At 34.8% G+C, this 15979-nt stretch overlaps 1 protein-coding gene across 3 annotated transcripts in view; it reads left to right on the top strand.

Annotated features, from left to right (window-relative positions):
- LOC121727454 overlaps positions 1 to 15979 on the top strand; it is a 242232-nt gene that overhangs the window by 133752 nt on the left and 92501 nt on the right. For all 3 annotated transcript variants that reach the window (XM_042115323.1, XM_042115324.1, XM_042115325.1), the window contains one exon: positions 11261 to 11314. In XM_042115323.1, the coding sequence (XP_041971257.1) occupies positions 11261 to 11314 (54 nt within the window). The remainder of the gene's footprint in view (positions 1 to 11260; positions 11315 to 15979) is intronic.

The following is a 15979-nucleotide window of genomic DNA, read 5'->3' as shown; positions in this document are numbered from 1 at the left end:
CGTGTGATACATGACAGCAGCACTCTTTTTTTGACGTCCAGACGGCACGTGCCGCACGTTGACAATTTAATCTCATAGAAATCAAGTTCAATCATGCTTGTGTAAGTGTATACGTACACATATTTTTACACACAGATGAAACCAATTTCAGTTTCGTTTGACAGCTCGAGATAGTTGCTCTATTCCGCTAGGTATATTAACTTTATGCTTTGCCATGACATCGCTCAGCGCGGCGATCCTATTGGTTATCAAAAAAACATTCCTCGCGACACAGCTCCGCTCAGCTCTGGTGGAAACGCAGCCTTATAGAGCGAAAGTTGGCAAAAAAGTGTGTTTTTTGTATGTGGGTAATAATATAATTATATTATTTTAATTCAATTACTTATTTATTATTAAATTACAAGTATAATAAAGGGTTATGTCAGTATTTCAAGTGCCTACCTGTTACAATTATTGTTTACAAGAAAAAAGGCCCAAAAAATCATGTTAGTTGTATGGTAGCCCCATTTAAATATTAATTTCATTTTGTTCTTAGTACTTTTGTTACTACTCTACCCCTACTTTTTGTTAATGCACCAACAGAAATACACAATCTGTAAAAATTTCCGAACTCTAGCTACAGCCGCGGTTCTTGAGTTACAGCCTGGAGTCAGAGGGAGAGACGGACAGACATCGATTCCAGTAATATAGTCCGGTTTTTACACTTGGGTACGGAACCCTAAAAATTATAGCGGTCATAAGTAGACTCCTTTTTACGGTTCCGTAACTAAAGGGTAAAAACGGGGCCCTATTACTTGGACTCCACTGTCTATCTGTCTGTCTGTCTCCAGGCTGTATCTCAAGAACGGCGCTGTAGCTATTAGCTAGTCATTTGAAACTTTCACAGATTTTGTTTTTCTGTGGTCGCTATAACAATAAACACTAAAAACAAAATAAAATTAATAAAACACACAACAGACATGAATTTTTTGCCTTTTTTCGCGAGTCCGATTCGCACTTTTATCGTACAATAATAATTTATGTAAACATAGTTATTTATGACATTATATTATATAACATGCTATCATAGAATTCTGTAAATAGTAATTTGATACAATTTATTTGTAATTAATGGAAACCACAACATCCATTGGTCTTTCCCATAATTAAGATGGCTAATATAAACTACATAGTTTAGACAGAGTAGTTTTAGACAACAATGACTTGCCTTTTTCACACTAGTCGTGCTGACTTGCTGTTTTAAATATGCACTAATTGGAAAAACAGGTTTATAAATTTTATATCTTAAAAAAAACACATCTTTTTTTCTGAATAATTATGAAGCTTTGGGTTTTTCTATGTAATATATTATATAGAATCCAGGTTTTTTAGATTCTAGACTGTTCTAAAATTTGATATTTATAATTATTATTATAAAATTTTTAACATTATACTTAATTTATAGTAATATACTGAATATATTTTAAAGATGCAAAATTTGCATAAGTATGAGACGAGTATCATAATAATAATAATAGGTGTGTACACTGTTAGGAGAATTTCGAAATAGCATATTTAATTAATAATTCGCCATTTTTCCGTAACTTAAAAATATAAATCTAAAGAAGGACCTAATTAAATTTAAAGTAATTAATGGCATACACCAGCGCTACCCAATTGCCTGGTTGCGACCCGATACCGGACCATCAAAATAAAATACCGGGTCGCAATATTTCGTCAGTTTTGTCCGCGCTATACTTCGCACCTAAAATTTTTTTACTAAACAGGCGATACCAAAATGTTTAAAAAATATGTTCATTGTACCTACAAAAACATTTCTGCTATTAATAAAATATGAATATTGAATAATAAAAGTAATCAGAGGGTCATGACCCCTTCATGACCCTCTGATTCATTGAGAAAATTGGCCTGGCCTGGCCACGACAGAACAATGTTTGGGAACACTGACCTACACCATTAAAATTTTTTTAAATCAAAATATGATCCAATGGCTACAGTTTAAAACATATTAAATAATCGGCCAAATCCGAGTTGGACTCGCGCAAGAAGAGTTCCGTACCGTTATAGAGAAAAAAAGGCCAAAAATTGTGTTTCTTGTATGGAAGCCCCCCTTAGATTTTAATTTTATTAAAATTTCATTATTGATTATTAAACTACATTTATAATTCAGTTTCAACTGCATGTCTAGTGTCATTATTGATATGAAGCAAAAAAATCCAAAAAAAATGTAAAAGTAATATTAATTTTATTTTGTTTTCAGTTTTTGTTGTTATAGCGGCAACAGATATAGGTACATAATGTTATTAATCTGCGAAAATTTCAGAAGTCTAGCTATAGCGGTTTTTGAGATACAGCCTGGAGACAAACAGACGGACAGACAACGAAGTCTTAGTGATAGAATGCCGTTTTCAACTGTACATACATACATAGTTAACTACATAATATAGACATACATACATATAAGGTAACTACATAATATAGACAATAGACATACATACATATAATTAGTGCACTGTCGAGTAGTTTTTCCGAACTGTTTCCACGAAAATGTATGACGTAAAACGAATACCTTGTAGCGCTTGTGCAGTTAATGCATTAATGCAGTAATCATAATATGTTAGTATTATTTATTATAATAAGCATCCGAGTGCTTTATTATCCATACTGATATTTTAAATGCGAAAGGATGTATTTTTGTCTGTCAGTTGCCTCTTTACGCCTAAACCACTGAACCGATTTCGCAAAAATTTTATACGAAGATACTTTGTGTCCCGGGAAAGGACCTAGGATACTTTTTATCCCGGAAAAATGTACGGATCTCGCGCGATAAACTAATTTTGGCGCAAAGGAGTTGCAGGCGTCGTCTAGTGTAATTATATTTATAACTAAATGAAATATAGCTAGATGAATTGCCCGCAATACTGTTGCGCACAAATCGTTCATCGCGATTTTCGAATATCCGGCCTTATGACACCAATTAGTCCGGTTAAGGCGACGTCTTGATAATTTGACTGTAGCGATATCAATTTTTATCAGCAATGACTAAAGTTAAGAAATTAAAGTTCATTGTCAGTATTCATCATGTCTTTGTCTTTGAATTACCCATAGCATAACACGATTGGTAAACTTTTTAACACAGAAAAATCAATCAAAAAGACTTGTGTAAAAAAAGGGATTCTAATTTTGCCAACAGAGGAGAGTGATTTAAGCTTCCAAAATTTGTACATAGATTGGTTCAAGCATACACTTTAATTTGCCCATAGCTTATATGAAATATATTTATGGTTTTTAAATTACGCGACCAAAACCGCTTTTGTCGCTTACGCCCTTTCCATTTCTTGCTGTTCCATTTATTGTTTTCTATGAGAGGCCAACCCGGCCTCTCATAGAAAACAAGCAATCTGAAACATATCCAACACGGTTTTTTACTTTAACGCGGCGTCACCTTAATCGAGTTCCAATTTCCCCCTGTGGTGTTTTCCGCAGCACCTGTCAGTTTGACCGCTAAGACAATATTATGTTCTCTACGATAACAGTGTTTGAGCAAATGTTTTTTTGTTGTTATAAAGTGATTGATGCCGCTGTTTCCTGTTCAATCTAATATACGCTAATTATGTACGACAGGCAAATTGCTCATATGCCAGACGTTTGCCTGAACGATCAGCTGAGTTCCGATGCGAAAATCGAGATGTTAGAGGAAAACGTTAACTTAAAATATGGAGGCAAAACTATGTTTTAATCCTTGTAAAAAAAAAAAGATCTCTAGCTCTGGAAATAAACCAATATATTTCTTAGTTTTAATAAAATATATAATTAACGAGATGACGCCTGCAACTCCGTTGCGCCAAAGTACAAAAGTATCCAATGTGACTTCCCCGATCTCAAAGTATCTCCGTACCAAATTTCAGCAAAATCGGTTAGGCGGTTTGAGAGTGAAGAGGTTACAAACAGAGAGTTCGTATTTATAACATTCTCAGATCTACCCGATAAGCACAGAAAGTTTCATCAAAATCCTTCTGATCGTTTCAAAGGAGTTTGGCAATTAACATCGAACGAAGGAGTTTGACAATCGAACGTTACATAAATAGCTATCACATTTGCTCTTCAGTTTGCTATGATAGCAGTTAGCGCTCTATCAAGCTGTTCGTAGACGCTATCGCTAGTCCAGAGCGTTAAGCACGCGCTCCACCTGCGAGTCACATGTGCGTTTTAGGCTGTGACCTCAGGTGTTATGTTATTGTGCCGTATTAGGCGCCTGGCCAGCTCCACTCTGACTGGAATACTAATGGCCGGCCTCGCGCACTTCCGAATTATCATTTTTCCTCCTGCTTTTCCGAGTTAAGATTCGAACACTTTTTTCCTGTTTTTCCGATTTCAACTTCGAATATACTTTTATAAGATATACTAGATGACGCCCGCATCGCGCGAGAATAGTACATTTTACCGGATAAAAAGTATCCTATGTCCTTTACCGGGACTCAAAGTATCTCTATTCTCCACACCACAGAAAAATCGGTTCAGCGGTTTGAGCGTGAAGAGGTAACAGACAGACAGACAGACACACTTTCGCATTTATAATATTAGTAACTATGGATATTTTATTACTAGCTGTTGCCCGCGTCCACATAATAATATTAATATAATGACTAAGTTGATTTTCCCTTTTCCCGATTTGATGACGACCGAATGATTCTTCGGTTCTAAACCGGGAGGTTTAGGTATATTATTTTTATAATATAATATAATAATAGCTATACATAATTTTTGTAAATTTCTTTTTGCCGCCTCGTGTTGTGACTTGTGACTTGTGACTTGTGTCGCACTAGTGCGGCTTCACCACAGTAAAGTTTTGAATCGGGCGTTACTTTTAATTCGGTAAGTCACGTGGGGTCTTTAAAAGCCCGGAGATTGCGAAAACGAGAAAAAAGTATATTTAAATTAATCGTAGCAACTCCGGTCATTAGGTAGCTCCCTACTAGGAATCATATTTCTTCTCTTTCTGTTAGCTTTGTGTGCACATAAGTAAAATATAATAAAAGAAATTACGCTACTCCTCAGCAAATAACTTTAAGTATTACCTAAAGTTATTTGCTAAGAAGTATTAATTACTTTAAGTGTTTTTGGACATGTTTTCTCAAAGGCCAAAAAAAATGAAAATCAGTCAACAAACGGCAGAATTGTAAAGCACTCCTTTCGATGTAAACATTCATGAGAAATACCATTAATAAGCTGCTAAGCCGCTGAACCGACTTTGCTGAAATTTGGTACGGAGATACTTTGAGCCCCGGAAAAATGTACGGTACCAAATTTTGGCGGATTCCCGCGCAATAACTGAATTTTGTAAGTAAGTTTCGGTTGTCATCTAATTAATTATTATTATTATTTATGTTTAGGGCCCTGATATCATCGCATAATAAACGTCATAATATCAGACGCGATAACAATAGATAAGCTATTGTGTCTCGTTTTACCGCGATCGAAAGGTTAAGTAAATACGACTCTTTAACTCAGTGTTTCCCAACCTGTGGTCCGTGGACCCTTGGGCAGTGTCATCTCTGAACGTAATCCGATTTTTTAAATGTTCATTTTATTAAGGGGATCCGTGAAGACTGTGCTTGTTTTCCTAGGGGCCCGTGGCTGAAAAAGCTTGGTAAACACTGCTTTGAGTTATTGTTTTCGCTCACGCATAAGTTTTCGCGCAAAATCAGTTTTGTTTATAAAGTTCGTTCATTCAGGCTTGACTTGGCTTCATTTAACGCTGTATTAATTACTTTTTTAACATTTAATCAGTCGATTAAACTACATCTGAGTTAATTGCGTGAGTCAGTGGCAGTGCTACGCATTGTTTGCGGAGGATGTGGCGCAGGTTCAGGGTCGTTATTGCCATGGCGTAGCCATTAGCCATGAAACACATAAATAGTAACACAATATATACAATATAATATATTACAGTAAAGTAACTGCGATGTGAAATCAAATTGAATACGATCTCGAGAAAAACTTACGCATAAGCCGCTTTGCTTTTATAAACTTTTGCTCAGTGAGTTACTTACTATATTATCGTAAGGTCTAATTTTTTCTAGTTTTTTCCGGGACAAATAAAATATAAATATCCTATGACTCGGGAGAGAGACATTTTTCGTATTTATAACGTTGGTTGCAAAAATCTTCTATCTATCTATATATATATATATATATATATATATATATATATATATATATATATATATATATATATATATATATATATATATATATATATATATATATATATATAAAACTCAAAGGTGACTGACTGACATGGTGATCTATCAACGCACAGCCCAAACCACTTGACGGATCGGGCTGAAATTTGGCATGCAGGTAGATGTTATGACGTAGGCATCTGCTAAGAAAGGATTTTGATAAATTCCAACCCCAAGGGGTTAAAATAGGGGATGAGAGTTTGTATATAATAATACTTCTTAACGCGAGCGAAGCCGCGGGCAAAAGCTCGTCTTAGTATAATTTCGTTAAATATAATTATTAAAGATCGGAATTTGTTTCAAGAAAGCCAGGAATTTTTCGGAAACGATATTTCCAATGGTTTCTAGGATACTCACGCTTAACATAGAGATAAGTTTAACGTGCGCGCAGCGCTTGACTCAATACTGCATTTTTAGGCTCTCTTTTGGCATCTGAAATTACGTTTATGTATGCTCAGTTCGTACGTAGGTGGTCTACTGGATGTAATTATATTGTGTCTATGTCCTACAGTATAATTGCACGTATTCGTCGATATTATCTAAGTTTTATTATAGGTAGTCATAATATTGAATTTAATAATACTTATTACTAGAAATCACGACTGTCCACGTCAATGCTGCAGCTACGTATTGACAACTAATAATACCTAATACCTATTAATGTCAACTGATAAACAACTTAATAAAGTATAGACAGCTATAATTTTATAGATATAATAATTATATAATGCCCGCAACTCCTTTGCGTCAAAATTCGTTTATCGAGCAAAATTACGTATGCATACGAAGCATGGCTCTCCCACGTATTAAGCTATACGTGGGAGAGCCATGCACGAATGGGCCGGCTCGACCGGATAAATACCACGTTCTCACAGAAAACCGGCGTGAAACAGCGCTTGCGCTGTGTTTCGCCGAGTGAGTGAGTTTACCGGAGGCCCAATCCCCTACCCTATTCCCTTCCCTACCCTCAACTATTCCCTTCCCTTCCCTTCCCTACCCTCCCCTATTACCCTATTCCCTCTTAAAAGGCCGGCAACGCACTTGCAGCTCTTCTGATGCTGCGAGTGTCCATGGGCGACGGAAGTTGCTTTCCATCAGGTGACCCGTTTGCTCGTTTGCCCCCTTATTTCATAAAAAAAAAAACAATTGTTCAGTGGTTAAAGCTTGAGGAGGTAACAGGCAGACAGCCACACCATAGCCACACAATATTAGTACCTAGTATGGATGTAAGCGCTTGACTAAAAGTTGAAAATCGGTAAACGTCGTTGAAGCGATCGCATAGTGCATACACACTCACGTGTAAATAATAAATAACAATATTATATGAATACAACTAATTATTAGTTAAACCGTACATTTTTCCGGGATAAAAAGTATCCTATGTCCTTTCCAGGGACTCAAAGTATCTTCATGCCAAATTTCAGCTAAATCGGTTCAGCGGTTTGGGCTTGAAGAGGTAACAGACAGACAGACAGACAGACGGACAGACAGACACATTTTCGCATTTATAATATTAGTACGAATATTAGTACGGATTAAGTTATTAGTTCAACATGTCGTCTGCAATCGTTGCGGTTACTTTTTGCAAACTTTATATTAAACTAGGTAAATGACGCCCGCAACTCCGTTGCGCCAAAATTCGTTTATCGCGCGGGAACCGTACATTTTTCCGGGACAAAAAGTATCCTATGTCCTTTCTCGGGACTCAAAGTATCTCCATGCCAAATTTCAGCAAAATCGGTTCAGCGATTTGAGCGTGAAGAGGTAACAGACAGACAGACAGACAGACACACTTTCGCATTTATAATATTAGTATGCAAGTATGGATATGGATGTAAAGTTTGGGACTTACAGCAATCTTTTACATTGTACTTTATACCTACTCAAAAATTACTAAGTAAGTAAGTAATAAATTTAAATTTAAAAATAAAAGATAGTCTTAAATTTACTTTGAATAATAATGTTAATAAAGTACTATCTAGTATAAAAATATAGTTACTATCTTAATATTACTATTAACAAATAATATAACAGGAGATATTCATCAGAAAACCGCAAACTAAATACAAGTTGATCGTCGCGACCGCAGGGCGGTTATTGCTCAAATGACTCAATAGCTGGACACTAACGGCCGTTCCCAATATTTGATCTATCTCTGGTTTTGCCCTACTAGAGATAGAAATAGCTCACAATTGACATAAAATATATGTCTCTAATGTCTTATGTGAGTTATTCCTATCTCTAGTAGGGCAAAACCAGAGATAGATCAAATATTGGGAATGGCCGTTAGATAACTTACATTCGATCGATTTGACAGAGAAATTAGAATTTGCGGCATTCGCTAAATGACAGTGCGCTTAAAATTGAAATGCCTCATGAGAAATCCCATTCTTTTTAAGTTTATCTCCTAAATTATCGAGTTCAATTTGACTAAATACCCTGTATTTATATACTTATGATACTGTATCTTTTGAGTGCGAAATTTTGATAGAGACATCAAAATAATTTATATTTAACAACAAAAAATAAGATGCGCCGACGTTAAAGTCTTTTGTACGCATCGCTGGGACCGTAGAGTATTAGAAGCAACCCGCAAAAAAGTACAAACGTATGAGATATAAAAAAAAGTATTTATATCTAAATACTGATAATAAGTATTTATTATCAGTATATCAAGCTATTTTTCAGTATATTATAGCACAAGGGCAAAAATTGTAAAATATTTTATTGGTAACGTAAGTTTATATTAGTAACTAGCTAAATCGTACATTTTTCCGGGATAAAAAGTATCCTATGTCCCTTCCTGGGGCTCAAAGTATCTCCATACCAAATTTCAGCAAAATCGGTTTAGCGGTTTGGGCGTGAAGAGGACGTTTAAACCGCTTAACCGATTTGAATGTAATTTGGAATTCAGGTACTTTAAGTCCCGAGAAAGGACACAAGATAGCTTTTGTCTCGGAAAAATGTACGTTTCCCACGCAATAAACAAATTTCAATGCAACGAAATTGCGGGCGTCGTCTAGTAATAAATTTAATATTATGCAATTGTTATTGTAAAACATGTAACCGTTGTCCTAACACTGATAACTGATAAGATAAAAGATATTGATCGCTTTGTTTGAAGTTTACGCGGATACGGGTTTGTCCCGAGATTCTTCTAGAATATTTGCAACAAATAATTCTCAATACCAATCATCAATATTTAAAATATGTTAGGCTATATAAACCAAACTGTCTGTTTTATCTCACAGTGTGATAGCGTAACAACATAGTATTGTTAATCGTCGCTAAGATGAATAAAAAGTTAATTCCAAAAGCTGCTAATCAGTCGCTGAATTTCAGCGGTTGTCAATTTGGTGTAAACGCAACCTTAAAAGGGGTTTACCACTAATTTTTTGCCAAAGTTATCATTGGTCAATTGTTGCGAGGGGTTTACCACTATCCACTTTAGCCAAAATCATCAATGTTCAATACTTTTAGCCAAAGTAGGCTAGTTTTTGTCTCGCTGTTTATATTTATTATATAACCACCGTCATCTGTCATAACTGGAGGCCGTGGCCGCTGGACCGAGACGCTCGCGCCGTGCCGCGTGCTACAAACATTATTGTATAACACCAAAAGTGTTTATGAAATTAATAGTTAGAACTTAGGATCAGATGCAGGGCCGGATTTAAATATTCTTTTATGACTATAGGCCACTGTAATTATACCGCCCCTTTGTACGATGTTGCGAGTTTCTTACGCCGGTTCTTCTCGCCGGGTTGGTTCCCGAACCGGTGGTAGGCGTACGGTGCCTACCACCGGTTCGGTATCGACGTTCGGTAAAGTTTTTGTAAAAAAATTATTCCGAATAAAAATATTTTTGATTTTGATCTCTGCCGCCATCCAAGTACGCTGCCGCCCGTAGGCCATGGCCTATACTGCCTATACATAAATTCAGGGCTGGTCAGATTGCAGCGTGAGGAGGCGATGCGATGCATTTTTTAGGGTGAGCATGCCATGGGTATGGCATGCTCACTCTAAAAAATGCATCGCCATGCCAATAAATAGTTTACTGTGAAAATAGCGTGATTTGATTTGTAAATGTGATTTGTATGGGCAAGCGCCCCAGCGTTATGAATTTTCTACATAAGTAATAAAAAAGTTATTCTTTCAGTGCTGCTACTTTTACAGTGGACACTTTAGTCTTTGCAATTGACACTCATACAAAGTACAAACCATAAAGTATTATCAGTTATCACTTAGCTTAGTTAAACCTTGTACATACTACCATACTACATAATATTATATTGTACTAATAACTAATTTTGTATTAGACTTTGTACTTATATTTTTATTTTGGTAGCTTCATAAAATAATAACAATAATATTCTGACAATGACGTCAATAACAACAATAATATTATTATTTTATCACTTTCATTAAAATCACGTGCTTATTTTAACGAAAACAATATTGTAATCAGGCAGGTGTAATTACTAATTAGGTACTCGGTACTTAGCATAAATTGTTTTAGAGTTCCGTACCCAAAGGGTAAAAACGGGACCCTATTACTGAGACTTCGATGTCTGTCTGTCTGTCTGTCTATCCGTCTGTCCATCTGTCCGTCTGTCTCCAGGCTGTAACTCAAGAACGGTAATAGCTAGAGAGTTGAAATTTTCACGGATTATGTATTTCTTTTGCCGCTATAACAACAAATACTAAAAACAAAATATATTAAATATTTAAGGAGGGCTCCCATACAACAAACGTAATTTTTCAAACATTTTTTGCTCGGTATCAATGATGACAATAGGTAGGCACTTAAAAAAAAATACCTACTCAGTTGTATTTATACTTTAATAACTAATAATAAAATTTTAATAAAATAGATAATGAAGGGGACTCTCATACAAAAAAAAACAATTTTTTACTATTTTTGCTCTATAATGGTACGGAAACTTCGTGCGCGAGTCCAACTCGCACTTGGCCGATTTTTTATAAATTGTAATGTTGATGTTTATGTTTTGTTTCAGCAATGTCGGCCGACGGGTCGACGACAGACATCCATGGCTTACTTAACGATACTGGTAAGCATAGATAATACAGGCAATTCAATTAATAATATTGTTATTAACTTCATCTAAATTCTACAAAATTTTGTGTAAGGAATAGAAACATTGACTTTTTCAGGACGCTTGCATACTTCCTAAAACCACCAAAACCTCACAATGCATAAACATATTTTTCTGCCCGGGACGCTACCTACACTCCGGATAAACCTTCATGGTTTATGGAGAGTATATTTTATAACGTCGTGTAACTATGATTTATGAAAATAAACGAATACTTACTTACTTACTTAAATAAAAATAAATTATGAAGAAAGCTAAGAAAAAGATCACATACTTACTAACCGTTTGTTTTTGATATCTATGCATACTACATATAAAACATATTATTATAATAATATTATGTAATATTATACAAGTCAGATAATATTCATATTATATTTTTAAACTTCAAAATATAGTGCGCTATCTATTGCGAACAAACAGAACTAAAATGTCCGCTACAACGGCAGCCCTGCATAATATTAATTTTACGATTTGTCAAAAGATGGCGCTTATAATGTTATTAAGCGCCATCTATCGCTATAAATTTATAAACAAAACTAGAACCACGTGCTTCATAGTTCTTCAAATCGTCGGAAGATGGCGCTTCAAATTAAATTAAGTGCTACCTAGCGGACTATATTGTAACTAAAATAAGAAGCGGGTGATTAAGAAGTTACATTGTCTAATCGATAGATGTCGCATATATTGTTGTTTCATTTAATAAAATACAGATGGCGCTAGTATGATGATATTATGGAAAAATTAAAACGTGCGCCTTACCTCGACACTAATTTTATTTAGAACAAGTTTAACTAGTAATTCATACCTCCAGCGCAATTTCAACATTATGATTGTGGATTCTGTGTATTTCTCTATTACTTATTTTCTTGGAAGGTTTTAAATTTTAATATAGTAATTTAAGGGTGGGTTGCAACTTGCACAGACTAACTTTAGTTTAACTTTAACCATAACAAAATGTCAAATGAACCGTCAAATGCCCAGTAAAAGTCCATAATGTACGCCATATTTGACGATAACCTTAACCTTAACTATAACTACGCCTCTGCAACCCACCCATCATGTACTATCAGAGAAGTTGATTCCTAGGCAGACCTACCTACGTAGTTTGGTCGCGTTATGTCGAACCCAGCCAACAGATCACAATTAACATTGAATTGACATGATCCGACTAAATAAAGTTGGTATACCAACTGCCTAGGAATCAATTTCCTCGATGGTAGGTACCTACAAGATGTAAGGCAAAACTTCGGTGCGCAGAAATTCATTCGTATTGTCAAAAACTATCCGAAGCCTTTTGTCGAATTAAGCACTAAGCAAAATAAGTACAATGGTGTACGCGTGAAGGGGTAACATTGTAGGTACATAACTACATACTTACAAACTTTCGCATTTATAGCATGTAATACCTACCTACTTATTTAGTAAGCCGTATGGCTAAATAGGTACAGTTTCTCACTCGTCACACAAATCATATTCGTGCGTGATTTATCGAACGGAAATCCATTTTCGAGGTACAATTAACAGAACTCTGACGTCACTGAATCCACGTGAAAGGACTTGACCGATGCGGTGTTCGTTGTTTGGGACTTCAATGGGCAGACATCAACAGTTTATCATCATCATGATCACGACGGTTACGTTACTTAAGAATAAGTATTTTCTTTTTGATATGACTTTGACTTTGAATCCACCTATTAAATATTAATAAATGTTCGATACTTTTGCTTGTAGCAATTATCTTCCATACTTACATCTAAAAGTATTGCTGCGTTTCTGAGGTTTTTGTATATCAATTTATGATTTCAATAGCAATGTTGATTGTATATCTTTCGGCATTGGTCAACCCAAAGCGCTAGCACTGATAATAGATAAAATCTTGCAAAAAAATAAAAAATAAAACGGTCGAAAAACGTAGGTTTAACCGTAGGTTTAACCTAATGACGTTTTGTTCAAGCATTCAAGTTTTGCTAAAATTCTTAAGAAATTGTTATTTACTTACTTGTAATCACATGTAAATAACAATTTCTTAAGAATTTGGAATCACATGAGTGACCTTCCAGTTATTTATATTATACGTTAGAACTTTTTATTATAATCTGTTAGTATAGCCATTTGTGTGCGATGTTTGCTTTCAGAATCCTGTGTTCTTTACTTGTTACTACTTACTTGTACACTAAGTATACTTTATAGGGCACAATATATTTAAACATCCGTATTCCAAATTAGTTCAAAGGTTCAAAGACTTTATTTGCAAACTAATAAACATAAATATAGTATTTTATAAAAATATAAAACCGACTTCAAAATTGTACGTACTTAATTGAGAATTAAAATTCCGTATCTCAAAAACTACTGCACCGATTTTGATGAAACTTGCACTATTCCCTAAGTTGAACAATACCTAGCACACACGAAAAGAATTACTTAAATCGGACTTGTAGTTCCAGAGATATGCCAACACTAACATAAAAACATACATACACTTTTGAAATTTGGCATATTTGCTCAGATGCTGATATAGACTAACATATACGAAAACTGGGCAGTTCTGAGAATATTACATACATACGCGTCGAATTGATAACCTCCTTTTTTGAAGTCGGTTAAAAAGAAAAACTACTGTCTTAAATACAATACAAAACTTTTTAAATATTATAAATTATTACTTATCGGAAAATTTGTCATGACCAAATTGGATCTATGTATTCATTACTTATATTAAGCGATAATAATTATTAAGTAATACTTAAGTAAAAAGAATTATTTAGAAACTATTCACCTTATTATCTTAGGTATAATACTGATAACAATATGAAAAGTTTAACTATACGTAGGAAGGGGAATCCCCTTGTGAAAAACCGCATATATTATTAAAATATTATATACAAGATCTAAAATAGTTAAATAAGAACCGAAGCAGTTAAAATTGAGTTTTCATAAACCGCCGCGTTGGCTTGGTGGCGCCACTGGGAACCAGTTTCTGTGAAAATGATTCATTTTTATTTTACTGCGAGATTGTATAATAAGTTCCGTGAACATACTGTGTCGTAACTCTTTATTTTCATACAAATTGTTCTCTGAATCATTCGATCACCAACAGCTGAATATCTCATTAACCAAAACAAAATTCGCTAGCATCCTAATAATATTAAGGGTGGGTTGCAACAGAGGCGTGGTTATAATAGTTACAGTTACGGTCAAAGTTTTGGTTATAGTTAAGGCTAACTTTAACTTTAACCTTAACTTTGACCACAGAATTTGACAGATGACAGCTGGTCCGACAAGGCTTTATGATCAACGAATGTGGGCGTTGCTGGTAAAGGAGAACTGTCAAAAATGGCGTTTTGTATGATGACAGCGTGCATTTAAAGCCTTGTCGAGCTCAAGGTTATCGTTAAATATGGCTTCCATTATTGACTTTAACCAAAGATTTGACTATTTGCATTGTAGTTAAAGTTATAGTTAAATTTACAGTTATAGTTAAAGTAAGTTTGTGCAACCCACCCTTAATATGTTTACTGTTGGTATCATTATTTAGCCCGGTTACCTCGCTGTATTAAAACAGACGATATAGAATATAATTACTTAATAATTTTTTATTAATAGTTTTATGCTTGTCTGTCAAGACTTTTGTAACATATCAGACAAGGACTATAAAATATTATGTTGTATAGCTCTGCATACTCACACAGTGAAGATATGTTTATTACTAAGGATGGTAATGTCTTCCCGATTGAGAAGGAAGTGTGAACGGGGTTTTTTATATTTAACACAATATAACATTTTTAAAAGATGAAAGATAATATGAAGATAATATTTTGAGTCCCATATTTCATTTATAGCACATAAAACGATTCATGTGCTATAAATGAATTTTGGTGCAACGGAGTTGCGGGCGCCATTAGATTACATTATTAATGATAGAATGAGGTTTTTCCAGACCGTATTTTCAATAAGTCCTTCTTATGAGTCAGGTTTATTCACCCAACCGCTGACCCAACAAAAAGTTCGGTCCACCTTAATTGAAGACGAAAGTGGAAGAACCGCTTATACTAACATTTTATAACATGAGGACTATTGCAATTTTTTTCCCTTATGATTTAAACAAACCTTGGAACTTATCTACTTTATCATCTGGCTACACATACAATCTACAGTTTTTTTTCATCTATTCATTTATGCATAAAACGGCACATTTTTAACTGTTCCTTACCTGGTTCTTCCAGTCACGTCTTCAATTCAGGCTTTATATTTTCCTTGTATAATTCTTGGTATTCTCTAAGGTTCTCAATTTGTATACCGAATTTAAGTTATTTTTTAATACTGTATAATAATTAAAAACTAATCCTAATATTATTATAAATGTAAAAGTGTGTCTGTCTATCAGCTGTCTGTTACCTCTTCATGTCCAAACCGCTGGACCGATTTTGCAGAAATTTTGTATGGGGATACTTAGAGTCCCGGGAAAGGACATAGCATAATGAAAAATGTACAGATCCCGTGCGATAAACGAATTTTGGCGCAACGGAGTGGCGGGCGTCATCTAGTAATAAAATATATTAATGTGCCTAAACAAACTTACCCACCGTACATCATAATTTTTGTAGGCCGTAGGGC

This window comes from Aricia agestis, chromosome 5, assembly GCF_905147365.1.
Source record: "Aricia agestis chromosome 5, ilAriAges1.1, whole genome shotgun sequence".
Lineage (NCBI taxonomy): Eukaryota > Metazoa > Arthropoda > Insecta > Lepidoptera > Lycaenidae > Aricia > Aricia agestis.
This window is presented reverse-complemented; position numbering and strand designations above follow the sequence as displayed.